This window comes from Ptiloglossa arizonensis, chromosome 2, assembly GCF_051014685.1.
Source record: "Ptiloglossa arizonensis isolate GNS036 chromosome 2, iyPtiAriz1_principal, whole genome shotgun sequence".
Lineage (NCBI taxonomy): Eukaryota > Metazoa > Arthropoda > Insecta > Hymenoptera > Colletidae > Ptiloglossa > Ptiloglossa arizonensis.
Genome location: NC_135049.1, coordinates 5,780,480 through 5,793,519, shown reverse-complemented (window position 1 = coordinate 5,793,519; position 13,040 = coordinate 5,780,480). Strand labels below are relative to the sequence as shown.

The following is a 13,040-nucleotide window of genomic DNA, read 5'->3' as shown; positions in this document are numbered from 1 at the left end:
TGATTGGGACACCCTGTATAATAGCATATCGAAAACAAATGTGTATTTATCGCTATATATACGATAATAACATATTGGTAACTCATTACCAGTAATAACTTATTAGTAACTTATTACTAATAATAACTTATTAGTTATTGTACTAATTTCAATCATTTATGAACTAAGTTCAAATTAAGTAATCTATAATTGAAAACTATTTGTCAGAAAAGTGTCCTACCTTCTGCAGTGCATCGGTGCAACGGGCCAGCTCCTCCTGGTCCGAAGAATAATGGCGGGTGGTTTTGCAGTGCCCACAACGGGTGCTGAGGTGCGTCCCTGGGTCCGTTTCCCCCACAGATGACCACTGCCACCACCGGGCCCACTTCCGGTCCCCGTAATCCCAGGATGCGGACCGCTCTCGCTACACGCTCGCCTAGAGAACATCTCGCGCTTCCGGTCGTCGCACTTCATCATCTTCTGCGTTGCGTTCACCTTTGACCTTTCCACTTGCCTCTTTCACGCAGGAAAAATGTCACGGAAAAACGGTTTTCGAGTCAACCAAGAGCAAGACGAGTGCCAAACACCCGTGGGAGTCAAGTTCCTTGCCACTGTGCGAACTTCTTCTCAACGATCGTTTCTTACAGACACCAGATTCAACAAAAGTTTTTTCCCTGTTCCGTCAAGAATTTCGTGAAGTCTCAGGACGATCATGCTGACGAAGGATCCGCTGGTTTCTTACCTTTACTCCACTGGAGGCTCCGTGAGAAATTCTCAAACTTCGATCAATTCACTTGGACCTAAGTGTTTCTGAATAAACGATTCTATCAACTTTCGTCTCACTTCGATTTTGTTTTTCTTTCAGTTCACTGTTTCGACATCCTTTTAAAATGTTCAGTTCTCGAGTTTCCAGGTATCACGAATTATGCGGCGTGGATTATATTGTTTCTCTTAATTTTTCACCGGTACGTTTGTATTTTATACTGGTTCCCCAGGAGTCGAGGAATTAAGATGGACTCGGTACACTGTACCTAATCTACGAGACTGGAAATGGAAGTTTTTACGAGATTTTCTTGGAGTCGACTCTCGACGATGTAATTTATAAAGAGAGTGCGCGTCAGTGGAGGCCTTTATTTTTCCACGGATTTTTACGACTGTTTTGTCCTCAATGGTGCAATAAGTTCTGATTCTGGCTACCCTTTGGAACGTTCCTTCGCGCTATAACGTTTCGGTAAAAAATCTAGCAACTATGCTAGCGCACGACAATTGAAATTGTGAAAAGTAGAAAAGCGTTGGTCCTCCAGAGAGTGTGTGATTATTTGTGAAAAATTGTAAAGAGGTAAAATTACAATTACGATCGAGAAAAATAGTGGTTAGTATAAGTTAGTAATCTCTCTAGCTTGTTAATTACTGGTTTGTATAATTTAGGAATTATTTACTAAGGTGCCAATAATTATTTACGTGAAAATGTTATACCTATATTCATAATACGACACAAATTCTGTAAATGTAAGTATCTTGCTGTTATATTTAAAATATTCAACGTATTGAGCGAATGTTTCGATCTATTTTTCATTCGCTTATGAATTTTTTAATGCAGACTACAATTTTTATTACTTCTTAATGCGACGACGACGAATTCATTTTTGCTGGATCATTTTCTTCCTCGACGTCCGAGAGTCCATCTGAAATTGGAGAATCGATGATCTGTGAATTTTTCAAACATTGCAAACTTTTGCACCTGTTGTGAAAATAGAGGAACTCGACCAATTATGAAATCTGCATTTCTATGGAACTTCATAATAATTTACAGAAATCCTTTATTGTAAACATCGAAGCTGATGGTTAGGCTCACTCTTTTCTCCTATAGGTACAAAATAATCTTTTTCGTATAATTTCACCTATAACTGTAATTTAACTTAGTTCTTCTTGTACCTTGTAGGAGATTTTAAATATCATGGTTTCTAAAATATCATTTCCAGGAAAACGCGTTTAAAGTTTTTCGTACAGTTTCTACCGTAATATAATGAGAAAACTTGGTTATTTAAATTTAATTGACGATATCAGGACTTTGTAAGTATCTTTTTTCTTTCTTGAAAAACTTCACCTAATAAGAATGATCTCTTCTACGATCAGTTTTGACCTTTTCTGTTGTGTACGATGTCCGTATCTCGAATCGATTGATTCGTTTATAATCGCTATTATTTATGAACGTCGTGGTCTCTTGGTCTATAATTACGCCCATCATTTTTAACATACTCGAAATAGGACTATATTCTTCGATAAACATATTTGTAGCAATTTCTATGAATGTTTTTTCACAATGAAGGTATTTAGAAAGTTTACATCAAAAAAGAATGTAAACGTTCGTTATTATTTTGTATGCTTGGTAGGAAATCCTGATTTCTAATAATTCAACCATAGTTATAACGTCTATACTCTCTCTATACTCTATACGTCACTACTCAAATTCGAATATTCTTTTCGAATGGCGTACAATTGTTATTCATGTTTACTCGGTGAATCAATCGAATAAGTAGAAAAAGTCAAGGGTCGTTATTATTAAACTAATGCAGTTCCCGGTAATTATGTACATTGAAGATCATCAATTTCGATAAAATAAAAATGTATTATAAAGCTCAATAGTTTGACAAATTTTTGATAATTATTTAAAAAAGGCGGAAAGGAGTTTCATCGATTTTGATCATCTTTGAGTATGTTATAGAAATTCGCTCGGCTTCAGTTTTTGAGATTTTCGCAAAAACTATTTCTACCTTTAAAATAGATCTCACCCAATGATCGAACTATTTTAAGTCCCATTGAAAATTTATAGAATAATTTGAATAATTAGATGTGAACGAAAAAAAAACTGGAAGAACGCGAGCAATGAATATAGAATTAAAAAAAAAAAATTATTTTCTATACATTTAAACGATGCAAAAGTATAATAAAATAAAAGGGTTAAGCACACTAAATAATGCACAAATTGTACGTTTTTTATAGTATACGAATATTTTTGTAAAGCGAAAATTTGATACGATCCTGTTTAATCCATAATGCAGTATAATTATGTTAAATGATTTAAATAAGTTATACATATTTATAAACTATAATAAATAGTGCACCTCGAGAAATAATTTTCATTCTAATGTCCCCATAATTAATTAGTATATGTGCTACATTATACTGTGGGTTACATAGACTGTAAAACCATACGGATTATGTTCAAAAACTGTTCACTTTTTATACTACCATTTAGAAACATAAGTTAATATACTTTTCTTAACGTTGTCGATGAAGTTTTAGGATTATAGATTAAGGAGCCTTCAACTATAATTCTCCAGGGCTAAGAATCTTCAGCACTCTAACTCAAGAGGTCTAGGAATCGTCTAATTTAGAAATTTAAGCTATGGATCCAACGAGATTCTAAATTGGGTCCTTAAATTTAAATACGAAACTGTCTCGCAATAATTTAGATCAACTGTGGGCAACGATACATCTCCCAATAGAGTGGATTGCGCGAAAGCAAAGGAACAACGCATTAACAACCCCTGAAAAGGACGATTCTGTGAGAAATAATTGTAAAATTACCATTCATCGTCTCCTTGTACTTCACAAATTTTAGCAGTGACAGATTCTCGCGTGTTCCAGCAAGAACCGACTCTATACTTGCCTCGAAACGCTCCACTAAAGTTTAAAGATTATACCAAATGGATAGAAGCTTTTATGCTAATGCAGGTTCGATCTTCCGAACGCGTCCCCTCTCTAGTTACTTAAAGTGCCTGCCGATAATCTTGGTCTACTCTTTCGCCAAACAAAGCTGTTTCAAGTTGCGTATATATAAAGTAACTCTCTTCGAACGACCGAACCAGTTTTTTGCCTTACTCTTTCGTCGAATAATTTCATTCTTCAACAAGTGGGGGAATTCCTGAGAGAGATCCTCTCTCGAAGTATACGACGTAGCATTTGGGAAGAAATTTCAACAAATATCAACAAATTCATTTCACGTGTTCCCATCAGAGCTCAATAAGCTGAAATCAACAATCATTTACCAATACTGGCTTTGAAAGAAGAATTTTAATCATTTCTATTTCACATTTATCAGCTGAATACACTTCAATCCCTCATACGTGGAAAGAATCAATTTCAAGAGATACAAACGACACTCTTGAAACGATGCATTAACGATGCATTAACAGAGTTCAAGACGAAGTGCATTGCTTCGACTTACGTAACTCTGGTGCCACTCGAAAGATAATTCCTTGAGTTTCTAGGCCGTTGGGAATAAACATGAAAAAGGAAGGTAACACGCACTGCACCGAGCTTCCGCAATGACGATGCAAGACGCACTGCGGAGTGAAGCAGACGAGAAACGAGGAGATTCGTTTTTTTTTTTTCTTTCTTTTTTTTTCCTTCTTCCCACTGCCAGCATCTCGTGAATTTAAAATGAACGCTGCTATCGTGGCCAACGTGAAGTTAACCCCATTCCAGGTGGATTTGTGTATCGATTGAACGTGTTTCAGGGAACGTAGGACGTTGGCCTGCACTTCGATCGAATTTGCTTCATCGATGTTGAAAGGATTTACTTCGAAAGCAATGGACACGAGAAAGAGAATTTCCATTTGAATGGTTTGAGAATGATTGCGTTAAAGGTTAATTCAGAATTATCGTTACCGAAGCTTTTATTCGGGAAATGTTTCGAGTGCTGGAACTCGAAGCAAGTAACGTCGAAATTTAATTATGATTTTGTTATTCGTACAAAAATGGCACAGTTTTGCCGTGGAATTGTACTCCACGATGAGAAATAAAATTTCACAATTCCGAAGGGAAACATTCTTCGGTGAATTTCTATCGGCTGGTTACGTACAAAGACTATATATTTGTTTAAAATTAAATCCACCATTCTCGTTGAAGAACTTCGTTAGCTACTTCGTTCGACTTTCGATCGGAGACGATGGAATTACAGCCCTTGAATGAGCTTCTCGATAACATTCGAGCAACCATAAAAACGACATCTGGGATCACGTCACCATGAAGATGAGAACTAAGAATACCGTGAAGAACGCTTGATTGAAAGCAATTTAATGCCGGACGCCTTTGACTTCTTACATTGATCTTTGGTCTGTTATTTCGTCGATCTCTTTTCAATCTTTCCAATGTGAGTTCTTTTAATCTACATTTTTATCGTTCCTTTTATAATATCACGATGTATGTTACCTACCAGACAAATACGTAACTTTAAATAATACGTCAGAGATTAATTATTACACAGAAGAAGCTTTAAAGCTGACGTATGGTAATACTTTTTCAGAATTTTCAACTACAAACAATCGGATCCAGAATTTGCGACATATAAAATTTGTTCGTACGATTCTCGTGTTTTTTTTTTTTTTTTCCATAACCGTTCGGCTTGAATAAAAATTTATTTGGAAAAGCCGTTCCTTCTCGATGAAAATAAAACAGAGAGAAATTCAATATGTCTGATAGTTTCGAAAATAAAAATTCAGTTGTGCAGCCAGTTTTCGGGAAAATAGACAAAACTTGCAGCTCTTGACGTCTAGTGTTCTTTAAATAAATTCAAAATCAGTAAAATAATGATTTAAACTCGCCTTAATTTTACACGGACCTCAACGTACTGCAATTTCACCAAAATCACTAAGTTCGAGTATAGAAAGTTAACAATTCTGCATGGAATGACCCATTGACTTTGCCTTATAGTTTATTCTAATACATATTTGCAAAACACTCTTTTATTTAGATAGATTCAATCCTTTAGGTTTGTGCATATGTAGGTTATCATATGTGCCATAGAGATACACTTGCGCCCGTATTTTTGTTGTCACACTGTATTCCAATATAAAAGCAGAAAAACACCGGCAATAACACAAATATGGAAATTCTTTATAGCAAATATTATTGCAGGTATTATTGCAAATATTGTATAAAAACAAAAGACAAAGGTATTTGATAAACAGTATAAAAATAAATGAAAATATTCCGTAAATGTGTTGTAAGAGGAAAAATGTTCGCAGTGGTCCTCAATTATATTATAATTAAAATAATATTGTAATTCTTGAAGTTCTGCAAAACCTTTTTTTATAGAAATTTAATGTATTATATAGAGCTACAGATGTACAGACATGAAGTATAAGTTTAAAGGAAGTATAAAACTATGAATATTGTAATGTTGGATTATACGGTCCACAGGTTAATATGAGCTATAAAGCTATATGGGATATAAAAATACATACATATATTGGCGATACGAGTTTAGATGGGATACAATCTCTAAGTTACTAAATTTAAAGTTGTAAAAACGTCAAACTTTATTAGAAATTTTGTCGTACCGAAATCTAACAGTTATTGTTCTACAATATTATCGATTTCTCATTAATAACTTGATATTGACAAATGATGGAGATCGTGTCAATTACATATGTATTTTTCCGAAATAATTTAGTACATCCTCTGTTATTTCGAAATATTCATTTTCAGTCTGTTTCTTCAGACTCAGAACCCCTTTTGATAACAAATAACATTAAATAAAATTAATATTCTCTCTCCAAAGAAAGAGTTTTTACTCCTTTTAATATGTCTACAAACCAGTGTAAAAAAAATAATTACCAAGCTCAAAGATAAATTGAAAATGTGATCCTACTTTGCAAACCTGCCCCCTAGTTATCCCCCTTCAATATTCTATAGAATCGTTCACTTTTCAAATGATACAATAAAATTTACAGGAAAGAAAGAAAATTTACTTTCTACCACAAAGTTATGAGACCCCTCCCTCGCTTCAATTTTAAATTATGCCCCTTTAATATTCTATAGAATCGTTCATTTTTCGAATATTACAATAAAATTTACAGGAAAGGAACGAAATTTATCACTTTCTACTTCAAAATTATCCGACTTCTCCCTCAATTCAATTTTGACACGAGCAGTACCAACAAATGCAAGTGCGAACACAAGGATCTGACAATCAGCAGGGGAACAACAAGGAGCAAGGGTCTCTCAGGAAACATATTCTTTCTCGTGAAATACCTCCGCAAGTTGGACTTAAGACCATGGAACATTGCTGGAACTGTACCTCGAGGACGTAGAAAAAGAGTTCTCGGAATAAACAGAGGTGGAAAGATCCTCTAGCTCATAAACCCAAAGGTTTTACGAGGGTGCTGTGCGATGAACGTGGGTGTATGGGTGATCCTTTATCGCGAGATCCTTCGGTGGTAATTCATTACTTGAAAAATAATTTCATGAAAGAGACAGGACATGCTGGCTCGTTGCGTTCGCCAGTAAATTAGTTGGATGGAAAGATCCAAACAAAGCTGGAAACGTTACTTTTTCATTCTAACACACGATGTGAATTGTTCAGGGAATTTGTTTCGAGTACAAGACGATTGATTATTTTGTTGTTATTTACTATCAGAGTGTTTACATTCATTTCTATTCTTATCGAGTAATTTCTAATCGAGTAATCTTGTTGCTACAAAACATTCGAAATTGTTTCTTTCATTTCTGATCTTGTACAACCTTGAAGGCCATCGTATAGCACATGGATGAATTTGTTTCATTGCATGTTTCACTTTAATTTCTCGGTTAATATTGTAAATATCAAAAATCTACGTACGCTATGATGTTCGTCATCGAATGTTATAAAACGTCATCAAATGTTTATTCTCTTCCATTTTGATCTAAGATTCGCTGAGTGCAGGAAAAACGTTGACTAATAATAAAGTAAACACTCTGTATACATAGAATAGCATATGGTATAAGCAACTTTTGTCGATATTATTTTACTTGGCTATAGTTTACTGTTATATATTATTGTTCTTTTTACTGTTACATCCTTGTAATCTCAAATTCCTGTTCATACGTTAAGTGTCTTTCGAAGACAAAAAGTTATCAAGGATCGATAAAGCAATCCATCCCTCAACATGATTTATTGACATAATAGAGATCACGTATCGATTCGCGACAGTACGCAAAGTAAAAGCAATAACATTCAAGAAACGTGCAAACATATACAGTGTTTGAAATAACCATTACCATAATACACTTAGAAAGAAACAATTTTAAAGCTAAACCGTTGGATATAAAAAGTATCCCCAATCCATGAAATATAATAAATACCAGAAGAAATTTAAAAGTCATTCTCCCAATTCGTAACACTTTGAACACTTAATATTCTTATACTATCTTTTATCGATTAGATTAGTATATCTTAAATCTGTGAATAACTTTCATCGCTGTGTGTATAATTATTAAGGTAAGCAAGCATTGATTGCAGATTAATTATAAAGTTCGTCTCTAGAACGCGCAAATACTGCGTCAAGTTATAATCATTAAGGGAAAACAAGATAATTCCAGCCAGAGGATATTTCCAGCCATAGTTGATGTTAGCATAGTTACTTGACTTCCTTTGGTATTACTTCGAATTAGAGATGTGATTAATATTTATTCGTTTAATTAATTAATATTTACCTTTTCCGTAACTTTAGTTATCTCTTTGTTAAATTATTCCGTGAGAATTATAAATTAATCTGTTAAATAGAAAATTGTTTCCACTTTTAAACTCACATTTAGTTCTTGGTGATATTTAAATTCAACTCAGAGTATTATCTCAAAATCTGAACATAAGGTGTGGAATAATATTAATTAAAATGAAGAGGTAATTCCAAGCAGCTTTTAACAATGTTTCTTTTTCCGGCTTAGTTACCCTGGATACATAAGCGAAATATAAAAATAAAGCATAATGGAACAAAAAGATAAATAAGTTTATTAAGGTAATTCGTTAAGAGTATTTGAGAAATTTATAAGATTAGAGGGAGAACTCGTTCAGTTTTGCATTAAAAAAAAATGTAATTTCACGAAATGAAATCGGTTAAAAAATTTATGAAATCCAGCAGTCAACGAAATATGGGAATCGAACAAAAATCGTTCCTCTGTATTATTTTGTCATTTGTGTTATTTAACTTGAAATATAATAGAACGATTAACATCGAAACAGTAAACATTTCATTGAATTATCCGTCATATCCCCTTATTAGTCAAGTTAATGAATGTTCATGAATGTTTTATCACATTTTATTGAAAATGAATAATTTAGTGTTTAGTGCCATTTTTTAATATAGGATATTTTTTTGAGAATCTTTTATACTTGAAAATTTAATTGAGAAAAATATATATGTATATACGCTTCTTCGTTGCACAAAAATGTTACGATTAAAAGACACTTTGTTCCTTGAGTAAAATGGTAATGCAGTGTAACAAGCATTTTGACTGGCTGGAGAATAGAATTAATCGAAGAAAGGGTGCCAAGGCGGAGAAGTGGAAAGTATTGTAGTTTATTTCCCTGAGAAAATGGAGGATGACGATGCAGATGAGTCGAATGCTACAGTTTCTTAATTATACGATATAATTATGCAGAATGAAAGGAACGGTAAACGAAACTGCAATATCTTACTGGGGAATAAAGTGTACCGATTTTCTTGTCGAAGAAAAGTTTCCAATGCTTTCGTTGGTCCCGTTTGCATAACTACTTTTGCTGTTTGCTCTTTTATTACGAAGAAATGTTTATTTGCATGCATGTATAATTTCTGCAAAATCGAAAATGGTAGGAAGTATTTTTAAATATGCAAACACAAATGTATTTTACTTATTTTATGTTTTCAGTTCGAAATGAATTTCTTATAAAAGTTTAAGCGCCTTGTTCTTGAAAAATTTTAATGTGTTTTTATGTTATGGAATAACCGTAAATAGAGTTATGATGTCTCGGATATTTGTATTAAGTATTCTATCCTTGTTTTTATTCATCGTAATATATTTATATTTTTAAATATGCTTCGTGAAATTAACACAAAAGCAAGTTCGGTCCCCGACTATATTGTACATAATCAAAATGTATAATCGGTATTTTTTCAAACGAGAAAGCATTTTTATTTACGCAAAATGATGTAACTTGTGAAAAAACAAATTCTTTCGCAAAGAATATATTGATCTTTAAATGAACGTGTGTAACAAAAACCACTTTTATGAAAATTATTCTAAACAAAAGTGTTTGCTTACTGAGACATTCACACCTACGAAACGAATGTTTCAATTCTTTTTCAACCTTTTTACGTAATATCAGAAAATATAAAAATATTCTAGATGCTGAAGTCAGATGTAACACCTTGTATGTATATATGTAAGTTATCCCTATATAATGTTACAACCTATATGCTAGAACTTTGTGCACACGCACCAGATCCTTGAAAATGTGTCAGCAGAATTTCATCTGTCCAATTTTGTTCGCAAAAATTTTCTTAAATAAACCTTATCCTTTCTCAGGAAATTTGAAACATCTCGTCGTATATGCATTTTTCGAGCATATTCCTCCATACTCTTGTACCGCACGCAAACTCTTCCTTTGCAATTTACAAGTACCTCATACGCCTTCTTAAATTTGCACGAGTTAATTAATGAATTAAGGCGATCTTAAGTACTATCGTAAAATTATCTAGTACATGATAAAATAGTAATTTGAAACGTGACATCTCTTATACACACAATATGACAAGAAGGATTAGTAATCAAATATATAATACCGAGAAAAATTATCTTAGGAAAGATTATTTTCTATTATTATTTTTAATCCTCCTAACACTTTAAGTTTCTCTTAAACTGTTCGTATATATATACACGAAAATAGTATATTTTCATTTAAATCATCTAGTCTTTAGGCTTACGTATAATATTTTTATTTATTAACGTGATGTTTGTAAAATTGCCTTACAAGAAATTTAAGCATACTCTGTATATCAGGCGCGTAGGATACAAAATTTTCCATGGTTGACGATGCGTGATATTACGTACAAAATATAGCGCTCTAAGCTTCGATGGATCGAAATTTACAAATTATAAAAGTAATGTCGTCATTATAGTATGCCAAAACTTCGTATAATATATGAATTACATTGGTACCTGAATTATAATGTTGTATATGTCATAATGGTGTATTGATTGTAATACTATACAAATTAAATATTTATATAGTTGTAATACTATATAAACTAAATATTTATATAATTGTAACATTATACAAACTAACTATTTATATATCGTCGTAATTAAAATTTTCATTTCAACGAAATTAATAGTACTATTGACGCAATTAATACAATCAATTTCAATTTCCTTACAAACAATCACTCTCTCGGAGTTTCAAAGGCGTAATATAATTCATATTAAAACCGTGCTATGCTAAATCGTTTAAATATCTAACAAGATAGTCCACCTACAAATTTTTTTTCTTCATTCCGCGTTATTAAGTCATCCCACAAGTAATGTCGTTTTTTGCCGGTGACTTTCGGTGAAAAAAATTAATACTTACATTTATTTTCAATCATCGATATATTGACCATCAGTTTCGATGACCTTTTTCCATCTATCGGTCAACTTCCTTATTCCATTTTCGAAAAACTTCTGGGATTTTGAATCAAAATACTCATTTAGTGCTAATTTTACATCCTCTCTATTGATGAAATTTTTTCCACTTAAAAAATGTTGCATCGACCGGATAGTAATCGCTTGGGGCAAGATCCGGAGAGTATAGTGGGTGTAGCAGAAGTTCCCAATTGAAATTTTGAATTTTTTCTACTGTTATCCTTGCTATGTGTGGCCTAGCGTTATCGTGGTGGAATAGAACACCTTTGCGATTCACTAACGATGGTCGTTTTTTCACTAACGCTGCTCAAAGACGTTCAAGTTGTTGGCGGTAAATTTCAGCTATTACGGTTTGATTTTGCTTTAAAAGCTCATGTAGAGGCTTGCAACTGCGTTTTATGGTGGGACCGTGCTTCGAGTTTGTTAGAGAAATTGTCCGCATGACTACGGCAAGGGCCTGTCACCGTGGGTCAGTTTATTTGTTGTTCGACTCGAAGCACGGAGCAAGTGATGGCTATTTCCCGTCATAAAACACTGCAGGCACTTGGACAGGGACCCTCTGCACAGCCTGGCACGCGAGGCCCTGGCGCGGCCTTGTTGCGTCATTCGGGATGCTGGAAAATTCCAGCCCAGGCCTGCAGGGGTTTGGACACCCTGTCTACGTCGCGACGCCCCCACCTAGGCCCCATAGCGATGGGCATGTCTTAGATTCGGCGGGACTAGGACCCGTCGTAATTGGTCAGGCATTCGTCGCCACCCACCCTTAATTCAAGGGAGTAGGGCGAACCGAGGCGACGTTTGCACTGACTCGAGAAATCTTAGACTAGTGCACAGAATACCACCAAGACAATAGAGCCAAGGGTCTACGACTAGAGTGTACAGAGTACAGCCAAGGGTTTACAGCCAGAGCGTACAGAGTACAGCTAAGAGATCACTGTTAGAGTTTTGGCCTGAACGCACGGATTGACGTGTGAAGCTTCCTGCGTTAGTTCCCATAAAGAACTTGCACTCCTCGAGGGAATTACCAGCAATCCCTCGAGCCTCCACGGAATCTTGGACCTTCGAAGAAGTTCGGCAGCCGGCTTGTGCATCCAGTGAGGCGCCGTGTGCGAGGACAACGCTCAACACCCCCCTGGACGTGAGAGCAGCAAGCGGCGGAGACCTCGAAGGCGGCACTACAACCTACATCGGTCCAGCCTAGCGGACAACGATCAACAACAGTTAGTCCTTCCAACGGGAAGGTGGTCCTTCGAGTAATCTATAGTCGGCACCCATCGTGCAAACATACTCAATGCTCGAAAGATCCTCGAGATCTACCACGAGCAGCTACAGCTCAAAATGAATAATTCCTCTAATATCCCACCACACGCGCGACAAAACTTTCCGGGGATGAAGCCCTGGTTTTGAGCACTGTAAAGATGATTGACCAGGTGATAGCCATTGACGTTTTCGTTTGGGATTACAGTATAAGACACACTTCGTCACCAGTAATAATCTGATCGAGAAATGAACGATTATTTTGTCGATCTCGCAGGGAAGCACGAATGTTCATGCGCTGGATACAGGTTAGAAACCGTCGTTCATGCGGTACCCATTTTCCCAGTTTTGATACTTTTCCCGATTGTATTAAATGTCTA

The 13,040-nt window shown here is 34.9% G+C and overlaps 1 protein-coding gene across 2 annotated transcripts in view; it reads right to left on the bottom strand.

Annotated features, from left to right (window-relative positions):
* Positions 1–13,040, bottom strand: part of Dnc (phosphodiesterase dunce) — a 621,682-nt gene that overhangs the window by 545,905 nt on the left and 62,737 nt on the right. The window contains exon 1 of one of the 2 annotated variants that reach the window (XM_076327452.1): positions 221–471. The exons of the other annotated variant lie outside the window; for it this stretch is intronic. Coding sequence (XP_076183567.1) covers positions 221–456 — 236 coding nt within the window. The 5' untranslated portion in view covers positions 457–471. Of the gene's footprint in view, positions 1–220; positions 472–13,040 lie in introns of those variants that run through there. 2 annotated transcript variants of the gene reach the window in all.